At 42.1% G+C, this 20,250-nt stretch overlaps 1 protein-coding gene across 1 annotated transcript in view; it reads left to right on the top strand.

The window, feature by feature from the left end:
- KAZALD1 (Kazal type serine peptidase inhibitor domain 1) overlaps positions 1-17,819 on the top strand; it is a 41,257-nt gene extending 23,438 nt beyond the window's left edge. The window contains exons 3-5 of the mRNA XM_069980184.1: positions 651-811; positions 14,323-14,470; positions 15,585-17,819. Coding sequence (XP_069836285.1) covers positions 651-811; positions 14,323-14,470; positions 15,585-15,676 — 401 coding nt within the window. The 3' untranslated portion in view covers positions 15,677-17,819. The remainder of the gene's footprint in view (positions 1-650; positions 812-14,322; positions 14,471-15,584) is intronic.
- Positions 17,820-20,250: the final 2,431 nt, after the last annotated feature.

Raw genomic sequence — 20,250 nt, 5'->3', positions numbered from 1 at the left:
ACTTTTGTATCCTACAGTTTAGAGTATGATGGTCTTAATAAAAGTTTTTTTACCATTAAAATTAACACTATTAGGCTGTTAGCACAATGATCATAGTCATCATTAATGGCTATGATTATATATTAAAAAAAGCCATTTTTTTAGCCTTAAAAAGACATTGTGTGAACATAGCCTTATAATTGATGTCTTTCTATCATTTCATCTTCCAACAATAGGATCCTTTCTGCTGCCTCACCGCTCTAACCTTTAGAAGGCAGAACAGTCAGCAAAGTATATGAACCTGTTCATTTTGTGATTTATGGGGCCTTGTTACTTATAAACATGGATACAGCCATGTTAGGTTCAAGATTCAAATGCTGATCTTTGGGTTTGTGCGAACCCAAACTTTTGGCAGTGTTGCTCATCTTTTAAACTATTGTTCACAGCATGGTATAATGATATAAGGGTCCTTGACTTTGGAATATTTATCAGTTTCTCTCAATCCGAATTCAAATCTAACAATTCCCAGTAATACAATTCCAAATTCCAATAATACTGATACAAATTCCAATCTAACTTTCCAGTACATAAAAAGAGCTGAATATAAACAACATAAGTGACTGTATGTAACAATGTCCAAATCCTAAACATATTATATTTCTTCTCTCCAGCACCTCAGATCCTCAGCCCACCCTACGACATCTGGAATGTTACCGGGAAGGATGCTATATTTGGCTGTGAAGTCTTTGCCTATCCCATGGCTTCCATAGAATGGAGGAAAGAAGGGTCAGAGCTGCTTCTCCCAGGAGATGATCCACATATCTCTGTGCAGGTATTTACTTATATTAATGAGTTAGAGAGAAATTAGAACATGTACCTGTATGTAAGGGCCCAAGTAACATTATCTGTATTGCAATATGCACCACTTTGTGTATTGGAATATGTAACAATGTATCTATTGGAAAATATAACACTTTCTGTCTTCTTGAGATTTATTCTGGGTTCAGTTCGGAGAATTTATCAGATTTGTTTCAGATTTGGATCCTGATTCCAATTTGGAAGTGCCCCAATTGCCTGGTCAAGTGAACGTAGTGATTGGAAACCACAATGCATAGAGCATCGTTGCTTACATCTGGGCCACTCAGCATCCAGGAGCAGGGTGATACAAATCTGAAATGAATCACAAAAAGTTTGGATTCTAACAAATCCAAATTTGTGGTGAAATTTAGATTGATTCCGATCACTGCTAATTATTTAGCCAGATTATTGTTGTGGAGACCCCTTGGCACTCAGAGCAAGGATTCAGTTTGGTGCCTCTTCTCCACAATGTGATAGATATCCTTATATTCTGGCATGTATTCATGGATTAAACTGCCTGCCCTTGCCTTCCCTACCCTGTCACTGCCTCTGCTGAATAGTGTTAACCCACATGTGTCCCTCTTTACTATTAAAACATTAAGGTAGACATTTATCAAGATGCGCCCTTGGTATACGCCAGACGTATCCCCTGCTCACCTGAAGAGCGGACAGGGGGGTGTCAAGGCAGGGAGGAGACGTGGCCTCCTCCTATGCCTAATTTATTAAGGCTAAACGGGGAAAAAATCTACATGTACTCAAGAGCAGGTGGAGACTTTTGCGCAATGGCCATGCCAGGCACAAGGCCGGACACCTATACTCAGAGGCCTGGAAAAAGGAGACGGGGCTTAATCTAGGACTGATGGACAAGAACGCCAGTCTTGATAATTGTCCCCCTAAGGCCATGTTCACACTATGTAAGTACCGTAGTAATCTACGTAGTGCTGCCTTCTAAGGAATCCTGGCCGGAGTGTATACACATGGTATACACTCCGTGTGGGATTCCTAACTGACATGCCAGTTTTCTGCGGCCACTATTCAATGAATAGCGGCCGCAGAAAACCCTGTCAGTGCACACAATAGAGCGTACGGCTCTGGCCACACAGCAGGGAATTCAGATGCGGGTGCAAACAGATGCGCCTACTTCCGAATTCAGCGGTGGTAATGATCATCGAGCCAGTACTGCAGTACCGGCCGAGATGATCTTTTCTGACACTGGCCGTTCTGTGACCCAACCGGGTCATGGAATGGCCAGTGTCATACAGAGTGTGAATATAGCCTAATAGTGCAAACGCCACTCTCCCCCCCCAGCCCCTCTACACTCTGAGAGCATGCACCCTCTAGCTACACTGCTGGATCTGTTCATAGTAATACATAGAGCTCATTTCATTTCATTTTTGGAGTTAATACAATGCATGCTGGTTGTTTTCCTCCTTCACATTGACATTGCATGATACTGACACATAGGGCCGGGGAATTCCAGCAAATTAGAGCAAATTTTTGTAAACTGAAATAACAAGCTTCCAAGAGTCCGGCTAATCAGACAGCTCTGAATGGATCTCCGGCTCTAGGTTTTCATTTGTGTTGATGAACTTAAATTAAAAACATTCACATTTGGCAAAATATTGTCAGTGATTAAAGGGATTGTATGGTAACTGTGGAAAAAGCTGTTTAGCTTTAGTTTGTAACGTTATACACCATGTAGTTTAGAGAAAAGCAACAAATTAAAAAACTGAAACAAAGACCAAAACAATGTTCTAGATATTTCTACATCATGATGCAAAAGGTATTCACTATTCAGAATTTCTAACAATACACATTAGAAATAACCAATCCCTGTATGTCTGGTTGTCATGTACTTGAATCTGGTTATAGAGGCACCTATTACTGCCCCATTGTTGTTGTTTTTTAAGCAATTGGAACTCTTAGGGCCAGGGCAAGTGGTCGGAGGCCTATCAGTTAAACATTTAGAATGGGTGACCACCATAGCTGGGTAATATGTAAGAGTATGATACAACCCCTTTAAATTGTTACATACATGCTTTTTTGTGTCTGCAGTATATAGTCAGAGTGAGCACTTTGCCCTGATGTGGGTCAGTGTAACTTGAGAGGATTCCATTCTTGGCCCATGAGTCCTTGTCTGTGTTCTCCCCTATGTTGCCGAGAGTTGGTTCGGGATGAGTTTAGAATACAGTGCTGAGGTTTAAAAATCCAAATCTATCATGGCTGTTGTGACTGCTATGGGGTACATGGCCCTGACCTTTAAAGGGGTATTCCAAGTTAAAGTAACATAGTTCATAAAGAGCATAGGAGACGCTAGGCACTATGTCTCCATACGATGCCTTGGGGGCTGCTGGTGAGCAGTCTTCGCAAGTATGATGTTTATAGCACTACAGGTGGTGGACAGCCAAAGAGACCATTTGTAATCCAGAAATAAGAATCCAACATAGAAGCGGCAACTTTCCGTCCAAGTGCAACTATACTTCAGGCAAACACTGTTCATCAGTAAACAGGCAAGACGATAGTGTCCCACTGAGACTATGGCCGTTTCACACTTCCGTCCTTCAACTGGCCTTGTACGATCACCTTGCCTGTTAACCGATGAACACCTGAAATAAATTTGCAGTTGGACGGTGAGTTGCCGCTTCAATGTTGGATTTTTATTTCTGGACAAGTTAAAATAACCTAAGCCCCTTTTACAAGGGCCGATTATTGGCAAGAAACGTTGCTAGAAATTCAATAATCGGCCTGTGTAAATTTGTCAGCGATCAGCCCAGGAGTGGGAAAATGCCCCTTTTGGCATCCATACCCCTAACAATATATTTAGATGGCCGTACAAACGATACTAGGATCGTTCATGCGACCTGACTGTGGAGATCTGAAGGCACTGCAAACGAGTGCTGATCTTGCTGATCGGTGCTTGCTTGCATCCTTGCACAACCATGTAAAAGGACCCTTATGCCCTATCCTATAGATAGATGCCCAACTGCTGGGACCCTCAGAATCTCAAGGATGAGGCCCAGTATGTTATGAATGAATTACACCAGGACATTAATTTTGAAATTTATATAAATATTATATAAATATTGAAATTGTTTCCACATATAAGTTATCTGCTACAGGAGTAGAATTATTGACATGAGGTTACTCAATTGGCGTCATACGTAGAATCATACTGCAAAATACTTAAAATGACTCCACTTGACGTTAGATTTGACCATGTTATTTTTGGCACCACATATGTATTTCCAGCAGGCTTTGGCTATCTTCGCACCCGTGACCACAATAATGTGAAAATGTACTGTTAACCACACGCCAGGAGTTTCCAGGTAAAAGTCTGACCCTCACTAGCTTTGTAACGTGGGCGTATCTACATATACAGATAATAAACAGAAATAGAAAATTTAACTCTTTCAAGTTGAGAATTAATCTCTGTGTGTTTTGCAGCTGCTGCTCCTCTGGGAAGTGATACTGTACTGTTTTCTTGTAGAATAAGGACTCTATATAACAGGCTCTACTGCTCTTACTTAGGGATTTCCTGTCTGTCTAGAAAAAGACTTATACATTTCATGACATCGAAATTGATGATTCTTGCTTTCTGTACAGTAACAGTTGGATTTTTTTGACCTGGATCTGACTGAGATGTAAAGTCCCAATGGGAAATCTACTGTAATAACATCCAAATGTTGAGTCTTCGTCAATGTAACACATATAACATACATTTACTTAGTACAACCTCTTGACTGCTACTTAAAAGGGTTTTGCAGGCTTGTAAAATTGATGGCCTATCCTCAGAATATTAGATCCGTGGGGGTCCAACTCGCAGAACCCCTGCCGATCAGCTGTTTAAAGGAGCCATGGGACTCAGGCGACCTCAGCAACTTGTTCTACTCTGCTTCATATTGCAATGAGTGAATAGGTGTAATACCAAGAACAGTTGCAAAAAAAGTAATGTACTGTGCAGGACAAGACCTAATACAAATGATGAAGAGGCAACCACCCTTGCCCAAGTGCCACGACTCTTTCAAACAACTCATTGTTGGGTTCCTGAGAGTTGGGCCCCTGCTCGTCTAATACTATGTCATAACCTGAGGATAGGGCTTCATGTGTCTAACAGGTGTTCAGCCACTATGCTACCACACCAGTCTGATTTAGGGCCAAATTTGGGAGGGGAGTCTAAGTACCTTCTAGGTTTTTACCTTTTATCTGGCTTCAAGATGCAGAAGCTGGACTTCTGCTGCTAGAAGGCATGAGGATGCTACCCCAAAAGTCTTTCTAATATGCCTGGCGTGAGACACATCCGATGAAAGGACCAGTGCATTGGCAGAGGCAAAGTTGCTGCGGTTGGAAGGCTAGCAGCCGTGTAGCTGAGTCAGGTCAAGGCAGGGGAGTCATGACAGGTGGCACCAGTTCCACCTTAGTGGACAGGAGAGTCAGTGTATTATGCACAAGTTAGGCAGAGGCAATGTCAGATTAACAGCTTGTAAAATACCGCTTTTTGCACAGGGGTTTAAAGGTTTTCTAATAGTCCTGATTTTCCATGGATATTCCATGTCATTATCAAACTTTTTGCCTAGATGGATCTTCATTCCAGGCTTCCAGTATGTTTCTTTTACATGCTTGTCTATCAACTGATTGGAGACATTATAAGGGTAAGTTCACACAGTGTAAAAATAAGGGCAAAATACAGCTGTAATTTCAAAAATATAAAGTGCCCCATTGAAGTCAATGGGAAATTGTCAAAAAGTGCACACAACTTATAAAAATAAACATGCCCTCTATTTACCGCTATAAGGCTATGTTCACACTACGTAAAAAACACGGCCGTATTTCATAACGGCCGTGTTTTTTTACGTAGTGTGAACATAGCCTAAAAATGCAGGCGTATTTTCACCTCGAAATGATGCTTGTCTAAATAATACCTCAAAAAACGTTGTGTGAACATACCCTCAAGGTGTTAACTCCCGACTGAAATACACTATTGGAGGTAGTCACTTTGATAGAAGGACGGTTGAGGACAGTGACAAACCTCCATTGCACAATTCTAGCTCAGAGCAGAATTGTCTTATTTAGGGTATGTCCGACTAGGAAGCCAATACTGTATTTTATTGGATCTGATCTTACAGTAAGACGGTTGATATAGTAAATACTTTAGTCATAAAACGAGTGACACCTTTAAAAAAAAAAATCTGTGTCTAAGTTATTTTAATGAACATTTATTGCAAACGTTGGAATCTGCTTTTTTCTAAACTTGTCTGGCATGAATAAGAAGTGACTGCAACTAAAGAAAATTCTATCTAGGGATAGTGAGGTGATATGTGGACTGATGAGCTGATGTTTTTAGGATCAAATAGAAAAAAAAATTTCATATGCCAAAAAATCTTATTGAAGCCCACTTAATCGTATAGCACATTGGAGCCTATTAGCCTAGCCTAATAATCCACTCCAGACACATCTTCACAAAGCCTCCAGTCGGCATGTTGTCTGCTGCATCTATGTCAGGGGACAAATCCTAATCAGTCGTCTTTCTTATTGTTCTTTAAAATCTGTTCAGTAGTATTTGTATTTTGGCTATTTTCTGTGATGATACAATATTGCGAATAAGCATGGAAAAGCAACACGCAAGAGGTGTACAATAGTAATATTGCAGATGTAAATCCCCCCCCCCCCAATTATATACTGTACATACAATAAATTGTATGAATACTGGACAATGCTAGTGCAACATACTTCAATAGTAAAGCAGTAAAGTCAGAAAGAATAGGAAAGAGCCGAGTAGGCCAGAAGAGCGCTGTACTCTGCTCTCTCCAGAGGCTCCATAGGAATGAACAGAGCCACCGGAGAGAGCAGAATCCAGAGCTTTTCTGGCCTACTCAGCTCTTTCCAGCATGTCCATAGGAATGTATAGAGCCATGGGTCATGTGCCGTAGCCTCAGCTTTATTCATAACACAAAAGCCAGGGGTCGATACAGAGATCACCGGGAGGTTCGTAGGTCGGACCCCCCCTATCCTGTGGACTGATTCATAAATATATATTTTGTATATTATTCTGGAGCGTGTAAATTCTCTCTTGTATATGAATTGGATTGGGATTCTATTGTAGTCCCCATAGACAGCAGACCACCATAGACCACCACCTGCAGATTGGGGATTTCCTTCCTTTCCATTGTTGCACAGTGAAGTTTAAATTGAATGAGATTCTCCCTTATGAGCCGTATAGAATGCCCTTTACTGACTGCACTGTACACACATGGACATTGTGTAGCCCCAGCATGTGTTCTCATCAGGGGCGTAGCTAGGGGTTCAGCCTAGGGGGGGCGAGCAAGTCTGAGTGGGCCCCCAACCGATTATGTTACCCAAAGGGAACCTCACTTAACAACAATGCTTTCTAAATAATAAAGGGTATATTCTGCTCCATTACTCATAGTGAATTAAGATAAAGAGCAGTGTTAGAGGCTTCTACATTTACATATATAGACACATAAAATGAAAGAGGTTCTTCAGGATAAGAAAAACATGATTGCTCTCTTCTAGAAAAAAAAAAACACCACCCCTGTCTTTATCTTGTGTGTGTGTGTGTGTGTGTGTGTGGTATTGAAGCTCGGTTGCTTTCCACATGTTTCCACATGTCCAGCTCCCCCAGTTTTCCACATGTCCAGCTCCCCCTGTTTCCACATGTCCAGCTCCCCCTGTTTCCACATGTCCAGCTCCCCCAGTTTACACATGTTCAGCTCCCCCAGTTTCCACATGTCCAGCTCCCCCAGTTTACACATGTTCAGCTCCCCCAGTTTCCACATGTCCAGCTCCCTCAGTTTCCACATGTCCAGCTCCCCCTGTTTCCACATGTCCAGCCCCCCCAGTATCCACATGTTCAGCTCCCCCCTTTTCCACATGTCCAGCTCCCCCAGTTTTCCACATGTCCAGCTCCCCCAGTTTTCCACATGTCCAGCTCCCCCAGTTTTCCACATGTCCAGCTCCCCCAGTTTTCCACATGTCCAGCTCCCCCTGTTTCCACATGTCCAGCTCCCCCTGTTTCCACATGTTCAGCTCCCCCCTTTTCCACATGTTCAGCACCCCCCCTTTTCCACATGTCCAGCACCCCACCCCCCTTTTCCACATGTCCAGCACCACCCCCCCTTTTCCACATGTCCAGCACACCTCTGTTTTCCACATGTCCAGCCTCACCCCGTTTTCCACATATCCAGGTCGGCCTTCCCCTGTTCTGTGTGCAGCAGCAGCAGTCATAGGCGGCCGTCCGGCTCCTATGCTGTTCAGCAAGTGACTGACCTGGTGCGAGCGCGGGAGACGGAACCCAGAGGGACAGCGCCGCGCCGGAGGTGATTGACAGGTGGGCGGCGCACGTACCAGCAGTGGTGCGCTGAGGCCATACTCAACCTCAGTGCACCCGATCAGCTTAAGATGGCGGCGGCCGCGGCGGAGTGACATGGGGGGGCAGGGCCGGACTGGGACTGAAAATCAGCCCTGGCACTCACACCCCTCCAGCCCACATACCATAACACACTTAGGTCGTGTTGTGTTGTATTTCAACTCATTTTTATTTACAGAAATGGTGCCAAGTCTATCCATCTCCTATCTATCTCCTATCTATCTATCTATCTATCTATCTATCTATCTCCTATCTATCTATCATCTATCTATCTATCCATCTATCTATCTCCTATCTATCTCCTATCTATCTCCTATCTATCTATCTATCATCTATCTATCTATCCATCTATCTATCTCCTATCTATCTCCTATCTATCTCCTATCTATCTATCTATCTATCTATTATCTATCTATCTATCTATCTATCTATCTACTGTATCTATCTATCTTCTATCTATCTATCTCCTATCTATCTATCTATCTACTGTATCTATCTATCTATCTATCTATCTATCTATCTATCTATCTATTATGCAACAACAGGTTACAGCAGTGATAATATATATAAGTAGGGTCCTAGGGAAATTTGTAGGATATGTAAAATAATATTACACATTTCCTGTATAATGTTAGCACTGGTAAGACAATTTTCTATGCATGATAATACTGTATATCTCTAAATAGCTATTATAGTTACCAAAAAACACCAGTATACAGGAAGCGAATATCATAATTACTGTTACTGGCCAATCTATTATAAAGAGACTGATACTACCATTATTACAGTATACAAGTAACAGATAATACCTCAACACTATGGCCACTACCATCATTACAACAACATGACTAATACCACTATACTGTCACTGAATAAAATCCACTACACGAACACAAGTAATACCAATAAAAGGAGTATACACAGGACAAATAATACCATGACCACTGCCGTCATCACCATACAGTGACTGGATAATACTGCTGTACTGTCTATAAATAATATTCCCTTTATAGCACCAGTATATAAAATGCAATATTCTACCTCAGCATTGACTAGAGATGAAGTTCAGAGAATTTGGGTTCATGTGAACCTGAACTTACTGTAAGGTCACTCATCTCTAGCAGTGACCAAATAGAGGTAGAGATCCAGCTATACAAAGGATCTACAGACCTTAAAGGGGCAGTCCACCAAAAAAATAATTTCTTTCAAACCAACTGGTGCCATGAAGTGCCAGAGATTTGTAATTCACTTCTATTAAAAAATCTTAAGTCTTCCAGTACTTATCAGCTGCTGTGTGTCCAGCACGAAGTGGTGTTTTCTTTCCTGTCTGACAAAGTGCTCTCTGTTGCCTCCTCTGTCCATGTCAGGAAATGTCCAGAGCAGCAGCAAATCCCCATAGAAAACATCTCCTGCTCTCCAGACTGGAAATAATACAACTTCCTGTTGGGCATACAGCAGCTGATAAGTACTGGAAGGCTTGAGATTTTTTAATAGAAGTAACTAACAAATCTCTGGCACTTCATGGCAGCAGTTGATTTGAAAGAAAATTTTTTTGGGTGAACTACCCCTTTAAGAGTGTGTTCACACATAAAGGATATGCACCAGATTTGATGCTGCAGATAGCTTTGTTACTCAATGACGGAAAAAATGTGTTCATCCGCAGCTTCATAAAATTCAATGGCTTTATTCAACGTCACAAAACATAAAATAACAGGTGATTTAAAAGACACGCCGACGCGTTGCAGGGTGAGAACCCCTTAATCATCCCCATGATTAAGGGGTTCTCACCCTGCAACGCGTCGGCGTGTCTTTTAAATCACCTGTTATTTTATGTTTTGTGACGTTGAATAAAGCCATTGAATTTTATGAAGCTGCGGATGAACACATTTTTTCTTATCATGGATGATTCGGGCTGCGGTCTCCAATATTAGTACCCGCGAGCTTCCACATCACGGAGATCCACACATCAGGTGAAGCAAGACTGAGTGGGTGAGCTGACAACTCTTTTCCTGTTCTATTACTCAATGACGGAACCCGACATCAAATCTGCTGCAGATCCTGTACGTGTGAATGCACCAAAAAAGTGATTATGCATGATTGTGCAGTTACTTCCAGTGACTTACAGGAGGCGTCTTCCTACATGAATCATAAGTGACGTTCTTGGTAGTGAAAGCTGTCTGTTTTTTCCTTTTCTTTTCATCTGGCTCATCCCATCATGAAGATTTCTCCAGCCATGACTCGTCTCCCCAGAATCTGCGAGACAAACACTTTAGGCTCCACGTTCTAGCATCATCCTAACCTTATACCTCATTATAACCTTATATTCCCCATTGCTTTACACAGTAACAGTGCCCCCTCTGTGCTTCCACATAAGCAGTCAGGCCCAATATGTGCCTCCAAATAGTAGTCAGGCATATAGCCCCCCACACATAATAAAGATGCCCTGTGCAGTCCCACATAATATAGGCCCCCCCACATAGTATAGCCCTTCCCCCTGTGTAGCGCCCATAGTATATCCCCCTTTGTAGCCCCCGCATAGTATAGCCACAACATATTATTCCCCCCTTCTTGTATCCCCCAAATAGTATAGGTCCCTGTGTAGCCAGCCCCCACATAGTAAAGTCACAACATACAGGGATGTCACTCAGTATATGCACAGTATACAGGGATGTCACTCACTATATGCACAGTATACGGGGATGTCACTATATGCACAGTATACAGGGATGTCACTCACTATATGCACAGTATACAGCGATGTCACTCAGTATATGCACAGTATACAGGGATGTCACTCACTATATGCACAGTATACAGGGATGTCACTCAGTATATGCACAGTATACAGGGATGTCACTCAGTATATGCACAGTATACAGGGATGTCACTCACTATATGCACAGTATACGGGGATGTCACTCAGTATATGCACAGTATACAGGGATGTCACTCAGTATATGCACAGTATACAGGGATGTCACTCAGTATATGCACAGTATACAGGGATGTCACTCACTATATGCACAGTATAGGGGGATGTCACTCAGTATATGCACAGTATACAGGGATGTCACTCACTATATGCACAGTATAGGGGGATGTCACTCAGTATATGCACAGTATACAGGGATGTCACTCAGTATATGCACAGTATACAGGGATGTCACTCAGTATATGCACAGTATACAGGGATGTCACTCACTATATGCACAGTATAGGGGGATGTCACTCACTATATGCACAGTATACAGGGATGTCACTCAGTATATGCACAGTATACAGGGATGTCACTCACTATATGCACAGTATACAGGGATGTCACTCACTATATGCACAGTATACGGGGATGTCACTCAGTATATGCACAGTATACAGGGATGTCACTCAGTATATGCACAGTATACAGGGATGTCACTCAGTATATGCACAGTATACAGGGATGTCACTCACTATATGCACAGTATACGGGGATGTCACTCAGTATATGCACAGTATACAGGGATGTCACTCAGTATATGCACAGTATACAGGGATGTCACTCAGTATATGCACAGTATACAGGGATGTCACTCACTATATGCACAGTATACAGGGATGTCACTCACTATATGCACAGTATACGGGGATGTCACTCAGTATATGCACAGTATACAGGGATGTCACTCAGTATATGCACAGTATACAGGGATGTCACTCAGTATATGCACAGTATACAGGGATGTCACTCACTATATGCACAGTATACAGGGATGTCACTCAGTATATGCACAGTATACAGGGATGTCACTCACTATATGCACAGTATAGGGGGATGTCACTCAGTATATGCACAGTATACAGGGATGTCACTCACTATATGCACAGTATAGGGGGATGTCACTCAGTATATGCACAGTATACAGGGATGTCACTCAGTATATGCACAGTATACAGGGATGTCACTCAGTATATGCACAGTATACAGGGATGTCACTCAGTATATGCACAGTATACAGGGATGTCACTCACTATATGCACAGTATAGGGGGATGTCACTCACTATATGCACAGTATACGGGGATGTCACTCACTATATGCACAGTATACGGGGATGTCACTCAGTATATGCACAGTATACGGGGATGTCACTCACTATATGCACAGTATAGGGGGATGTCACTCACTATATGCACAGTATACAGGGATGTCACTCAGTATATGCACAGTATACGGGGATGTCACTCACTGTGTAGCCAGCCCCCACATATTTCCCTCCCCCGATAGTATAGCCATAACATATTATCCCCCCCCCCACATAGTATAGGTCCCTGTGCAGCCAGCCCCCACATAGAATAATCACAACATATTATCCCCCCCTGAAGCCCCCCACACAGTAAAAGCATCCCTCTGTAGCCCCCCACATGGCATTTTTCCCCTGTACAGCCCCCACATAGTATAGGACCCCCTCTGTAACCACATGTTATAGGCCCCAAGTGAAGCTCCCACATGAGCATTCATGTAAAAAACAAAAAAACAAAAGTATACTCACCTCTGGTGGATCCAGCAGGTCCTCTCTGGTCCGGTGCCGTTAGCTGCTTACATATTCTGTTACCAGCAGCCCGATGCAGCCCGGCCCCGGAGGCTCACAGCTCCAGACCCGCGGCGCCTGCATCTCTCTCCCCTCCTGCTCGGGCGGGCAGCAACGGATGACGTCACACGTCTGCCGACGAGCAGGAGAGGAGAGGGATGCAGGAGGCGGGGCTGGAGCTGTGAGCCTCCGGGGCCGGGCTGCATCGGGCTGCTGGTAACAGAGGGGGGGGGCTGCACTCACCCATCCAATGGCGGGCAGCGGCGGGCAGCGGCGGACAGCGGCGGGCAGCGGCGTCAAATTATAATCTCTGGAGATCACAGTGGGCCCCTGCCAGAGTGGGCCCGGGGGCGGCCGCCCCCTCTGCCCCCCATCAAATTTCGCTACTGGTTCTCATTCAGTGTATTGAAATGTCTGGAGTTTAATCATTAAGACAGTTTAATGTTGAATTAAGCATTACCAAGAGGACTTGTCACAAAGCCAAGTGTAGTGGAAATTGCAGGTCAGGTTTTTATGAAGTTTCATTTACTTTTTAATGAAAACTTATTTGTAAGTTAAAATCACAAGGTTTGATTCATTCCGCTAAACCAGATGCCAAGCGAGAGATCAACATAAGAAGGGTAGTGGGAAGTAAAGAAATACTTATGTTATTTTCTCAGTTTTGTAAACTGCATATATTTTCCACCTACTATACTGCACGTTTAGATGGTGATTTAAAGGAACATTATAGTAAAAGCTTTATATGTTTTGTAGATTTAAATTTTATGGCTGGGACAGGAGTGCAGCTTGGTGGGACACAACTCTTTGGGCCATCGAGAGCTCTTCTCTATTTTGGCTCATGAATTTCAAGCAAAGAGTGATAATCTTCATGAGATGGAGTACTCCGACGCTGAAAAAAAAAAAAAATCAATCAAACATAGTTTTTACATTTATCATCTCTCCTAAGTCTGTCTCCGTTTAAATTTTCGGATGTTTACAGGTCGCTGAAGCTCCAGTTGGTGTCTTCATTTTTTTCTTTGCTTCCTGGTTTGGGCTTTCCCATGATGCACTTTGTCTCCTATGATGTCTAACTGACTCTGTAGAACTGTTAGATGGCTTACAGCTTGTTCAGCCAATCAGAGCTGAGCAACCCTAGTCATCTGACAAAGGAAGGCTGGCCTTACAGGGCTTAGACCCACCTCCCTCTTGATAATGTCATTGTCACAAAATGGCTTCCTGGGGTCAACAGTCATTAGGAAAGAATGAGTTTACTTCACTTCCTGGTGGGGTATTGAGGGGGGAAAAGATAGGGAAGGGGGGCAGATGGGGGATTGAAGCATATTACAAAGTTATATGACTTTGTAATGTGTTTCAATTACTGTGAAAAAGCTTTTCACTTGAGTACCCCTTTAAGAAACAGTAGCTCCCTACCTGAGTTCTGTGGCCGTCTATACCTTGTCTACGATGCTAAAAAAAAACCTTTAAATATCAGTTCTGCAAACATATATTCTATTTAGCGTCTTCCAAATTCAATTTATCTTCATTGACTTTCTAGTTTAGAGGAGGCCCTCAGAAGTATGAAGTGACTGGATGGCTTCAGATACAATCGGTACGCGTTACGGATGAGGGAATTTATCGTTGTTTTGCCAAGAACAAAGTTGGTGAAGTTGTGGCAGGAGCTACCCTCACAGTGCTAACTCCAGGTACGTGTGTAGAGAAAGGTAATGTATATTTTTTTGCTATAATAATTGAAGGGGGCTTTATTAAGACTTTAGTCTTAATTATTAACAGGGTTATTCAGTGTTAAAGAAATTTTATACATTGTTGGCCATGTTGATAAACATAATAAACATATTATTCTTACCTCTCATCGCTCCCCCGATGCTGAATGCAGATCAGCAAATTCCGAGACGAACTTGTCTCAGGAGTGACAGCCCTCTCAGCCAATCACTGGCTGAGTCAGGACAGCCCTGTGGCCAGTAATTGGCTGAGCAGGCTGTCACACCTGGGACAAGTTCCTCTCTAAAATAGCAGGATACTAGGGGAGCACGGTAAGCAAAAGATGTTCATTAAGTTTTTTTTAACCGCTGGATAACCTCTTTAACCTCTTTAATGTAATCAATGAGTTATTCAAACTTCTATTTAAAAAAAATCCAAATTGTTCTACAAAAACAAGTCCCAATTACCAATGCTAACAAAAAATTACAGCTCTTAAAATGATATAAAATTTGAAGAAAACAGTTTGGCCAATGAGGCCAAAATTAGGTTGACCACAAAGGGGTAAAAGAAAGGGCATATAGAAGATGTCATAAAAGGTCAGAATAATGCAAAGATTGTAGAGGAGCATGTTGAGGACGGCCTTGTCTGTCAAATTTCTATTAATCAGGATTTTAGGGAATGCTCATGATTATGCTGACATACACTATCTCCTGTGTTCATCTCAGTTGTACGCCAGGCTGTCTTTCGGGAGTTCTATAGTGGTGACCCCCAGCATCCATACTACTGTATGGAGGAAAATACCTTGTTGAATGTTTCTGTCTCATGACAGTGGTAGAGTCATTGACCAATGGAACTGAGGTGTACGTACTCTAGTAATCAAATTAGGGTAACAGTTCTGTCTTTTTTTTCTGTCTTAAGACAAAGCAACGCATTGTGTAAGTGGGAACAAATGGAAAGTATTTCCTTGTTAAACTCTATGTCTCTATGTATTTTATGTGACTTTTTATACTTTCTTCAGACAATATACATTTTACTGTTAGGAACAAAAAAATACTTCACACTTATTAAAGTGCAGCGTCTGCTCTTTCAATTCTATAGATCAACTGAACATGACTGGGCTGATGCTGCCAAAATTCCGTAACCATTTACAAGAAGACGATGCTGACGGCGAGGATTCGGATTATTACTGAATTCCATAGTACCATTGACACAGAAATCTGCTATGAATAAAAAATAAAAATCCCATTTTTTACAAGGGAAGGAATCCATGAAGACAACAACAATATACTTTGCGACAAGGGACAAATTGAAAGCACTTTATATTTTTCGACCCGCCTGTAGAATAGCCTATTTTGCTTCTTTTTTTCAGTATTACTATGACAATGATTTGTAAATTGAGACTGGAACAGACACGTGTTACATGTGCTATTTGTACATACAGATTTCGAAAAGAATTTCCTTTTTTTATTCTCTATGTTTATATATTGTCTGTAATGAGCATTATGTATTATTTACAACCAACTGCTCGGCCTAAACCACACTCTCTGTGCATTTTGTATTTTTGCCAATGGATGCGGAAACCGATCCGATAATTAGTGTTACTATATATACAACCTATCATTTTCTGAAATAGACTTCATGCTTTGAAGTGCAGTTGTAGAAAAATATAACTTGATGGAATATGAAAGGGCAGAGAGCACTTTATAGCATGTGCTAGAAAACCTCAGGACTACCAACGGAAATGTTTCCGAGTGCTCCTTCATCTATATAAAACTTGTGCACGTCCTCACTTCATTGCATCACAATCCTTGTTATCATTGTACATACAGGACATATGATCGGTAAGATTATCTTTGAATGACCCAATAAGAAATAGACCCTAGTATCAATTGATAGACTCCATATGGGTTGTTGTTCTGATAGACCTTTCGGCCCTTTGTTGGGTCAAATCTACAGATAAGCGAATTTTCCCCAAATCCATTTCTGGTCTTAATAATTGGCATCGGCCATCAGATTTGATAAGGTCCGAATTAATTTCATCCAAGTTGAGATTGCCATGATTGATCTAAAGTCATGTGAAACTCTGAGTTCTTCTAGGTTTCAGGGTTATATTTTTATTTATCCTGTGCAGGGTAGGGATCATAGCAGTACTTTATAGAACATGATTGACAACGCAGGAGGTCTGTGGCCGTGTAGCCCTAGAAATCTCAAAATTTTTAGATTTGTCAAATTGCCTATATTTTTTTAGAAATTTGGAATTAAATTGGAACTTTCACAATGGAATCCTTTGATATGTCAGAAATCAGTCAGACATGGGTTGATCAGGAGAACGAGGAATAAGGAGAAGTCTAGGCTTAACGTGTTCTCTCCTGGCTCCGTGATACGTGACTGAGAAGGCCACATAATGTACAGTAAGTGTATAGGGCTGTCTCTCATAGACATGGCAGCGTGCTTCTCTTCCCATGTATTCGTCTGACTGGTCGGGGTCTGAACAGTCATTGAGATTCATGTCTAATCCGTTTACACATTTGTAGTCAGAGCCTGAATATGCAAGAATACTCTAGTGGGCCAGGCCAACTTTGACCATGACACCCAGAGGAAAACAGTGGTCCACCTTTAGGCTATGTTCCCACATTGTATGACACCGGCCGTTCCGTGACCCGACCGGGTCACAGAACGGCCAGTGTCAGAGAAGATAATCCCAGGCCAGTACTGCAGTACCGGCCGGATGATTTTCTCTGCCACAGAATTCGGATGCGGGAGCATCCGTGTGTGCCCGAATCCGAATTCCCCGCTGCTCACAATGGAGTGCACTGCTGCTCTCCATTGTGTACACTGACATGTCTCCTGCTGCCACTGTTCAATGAATAGTGGCCACAGAAAACTGGCATGTCAGTTTCTTGTGGCGCCACTAGGGATCTGGGCAGGAGTGTATACCATGTGAATACACTCCAGCAGGGATTACTTAGAAGGTACCACTACGTAAGTTCCGTAGTAATCACGGCCGTTGTTACAACGGCTGTGAATATTACGAAACTGACGCAGTGGGAACATGGCCTTAGGATGTAGTTTCGGTCACCCCATTTTACCACAATGAAACGGTGTTTGTCCGCTTTTCCTCCTTCTCATACCTTCCATAGCAATGGAGTATTGCATCAGTGATCTGTTGTTCTTTAAAACTAAGCTCCTGGTCACACTGATTTCGGTGGGGAATCTTTATGTATTCCATGCCAAAATCTTTGTGTATTCTGCTTCAAAACAATGTCCTCTTATTTTTATTTATAATTCCTCCTAGTTTATATAGCAGTGAGTCTCTTTTTTTTTTTTTTTTTTTTTTTTTTTTTTTACAACTGTCTCTCACTGACAGTCCACATTGATTGTGTGTGTAAACCATGTTGGGTTGGCAGGACATATACCAGCCCCATTGTATTGACCTAATCTGTATCCAAAACTGCTGCAATATCCACAACATTCAGAGCAAAAATCCAAAAACAAACCCATGGATGTGCCCTTGAATTCCCGGTGTAGCTAAGCAATGGATTTTCCCAATATCGCTCTAATATGTCTTCTTCCTCCTTCTTTTCTATCAATTGCAATCTGTTTCTTTCACATAGATTAGCAGCACAGGACATCAGTTTATTCTTCAGATTTCGTTGCTATTTTGATCATTCTGATGATTTAGGTAAGGGCTAGCATGCTTGGGGTAAATCTGGATCTCAAGGGTGGTCTGAGAAGAACCATGGGTCACCACCATCCTCCATACAAACAGTAGTGTCTGGTCCTAGTGAAATGAACCTGGTTTCTAAGAGCAGGACAACATGGAGTCAAGGAAAGGGATATGTTTCCATCCTTGCCTTTTCCACCATGGTTGGTCCATGTGAATCTGTGCATCAGCTGCTTGTTACCTACAATGGAGTGGATCATTCTTTGTACTAGTGTTATATAAAAATAAAGTCTACTTTTGAATGTTCCACAATAACCTGGTTAACTCTGGCAACCTCGCAGTCCCCGTTTTTTTTTGGACGTACTGACCATAGCTGCTTTATTCACTTGGCCTACACTCATCGGTAACACCTACATCGGCCCATGTCAGCCAAAGAGTGAAAAATCATTTTGTGACATCATTGGGAAGTGCACATTTTATTTTAATATACAAAAGTGTGAGATGATTTATCCAAAAGCCAAAATACTGCTTTATAGTCCAAGGATTCCGCAGGTTGTGCAGCTCAACCTTTCTATTTAAGCAATCATCTCTACAATAACCTGAATTATCTGTAACGGAGCGACTCCTACCAGTCATGCACTGTAGAATGCATGTGAACGGACTGTCCCATGTGTTCACTGACCTCATCCCAACCTCTCCTGAAAGTTTATTGCAACTTCATAATGCAGCCGCCCCCTATAAAAGATAATGAAAATGACGTTTTCTGTGACTCCATATTGATGCCCTTATGTATAATTGTGGATATAACAGCCCTGGAGCCTTCCGACAGAATGAGACAGCAGTGGTGTTTGGGGAGCAGCTGACCTTGGAAAACCCATAGTAGTAGACAAAACAACAAACATATGTGTTCGTATTGAAAAGAATGGGCTCCTCTGCACGTTTGGGGGGGGGGGGGTCCTGTTGATAGGCCATTGAATTAAAGTGTTAATGTAATTTCAAGTACCTTCTGCCTTTGATATGTCAAAAGTTACTCATCACACGAGGTCTCACTCCAGAAACCTAATGTAAATCTGACATAGAGTAGTGGGTAGTCCTCAGCAGTGCACTCCACACCCAGCTGGCAATGACTTCTGACTAATGGAGCAATCAAGTCAGATTTGATGTACAGATGGAGAGCAAGACGCATTGGGAAATCGGGATCACAGCAGGTCTCAGTGCGACATGTCAAAAGTTACTTCAAACACAGGTAATGCTTTAAACTCCTTTAGGTTGCATGACCTATATTTAGTAACTAGAGATGAGCAACCCTTGAGCACGCTTGTGTTCATCTGAACCCAAGCATGTGGGAATTGATTACTGAAGAAGTTGTACGTAGCCTTAGGGAGCCCTGGAAAACATGGATACAGCTTATGGCCTATATCCATGTTTTCCAGACATCCTTAGGGCTGCATCCATCTTCTTAAGTGACCAGTAATCAAATGCCGCATGCTCAGGTTTGAATGGACCCAAGCGTGCTCAAGGTTCTCTTATCTATACTAGTAACATAGTTCTAGTCTGGAGTTACAACTAAACCATTACAGATAGCATTGACAGGCCTGCTGTACTGTGATCTGAATGCTGTATTCATGTTGTTACTGCCAGCATAAAGAATATCACAAATAAATATATTTTCTTGCTTTCTTTTGAGATGATTACAGCAAGATCCAAACTCTCGATCAAGATGTAAGCTGTATTGTACTCTTATCTCTGCCAACCATAATCCTTTTGTACATTTTGTACTTGTACCGATCTGTTATCCAGCAGCCGGCGTCATCCATCACACTGGTTATGCCAAAACCTGTGCAGATGATCATCTTGGAAAATGCAAACTTAGCTTATTGGTTCTCCATTGGTTCAGACATTTTGGTTTTTAAGTAAATTAAATATATAAAGAGAATACCTTTACGGTAAATCCAGCTTATATTATCTCTAGATGCGTCATAAAAACATTTCAAGAACCACCTGAAAAGAGAGAGATAAGCGAAGTGTGCATTGTTACAATTTGTATGAATTCCGATGTCCATCTGCTCCTTGGAGAAGGTGGAGACAACCCAAGGATCA

Source organism: Dendropsophus ebraccatus, chromosome 8 (assembly GCF_027789765.1).
Source record: "Dendropsophus ebraccatus isolate aDenEbr1 chromosome 8, aDenEbr1.pat, whole genome shotgun sequence".
Classification (NCBI taxonomy): domain Eukaryota; kingdom Metazoa; phylum Chordata; class Amphibia; order Anura; family Hylidae; genus Dendropsophus; species Dendropsophus ebraccatus.
Note: the sequence above shows the minus strand (reverse complement) of the source record. Positions and strands in the feature narration are given on the sequence as shown.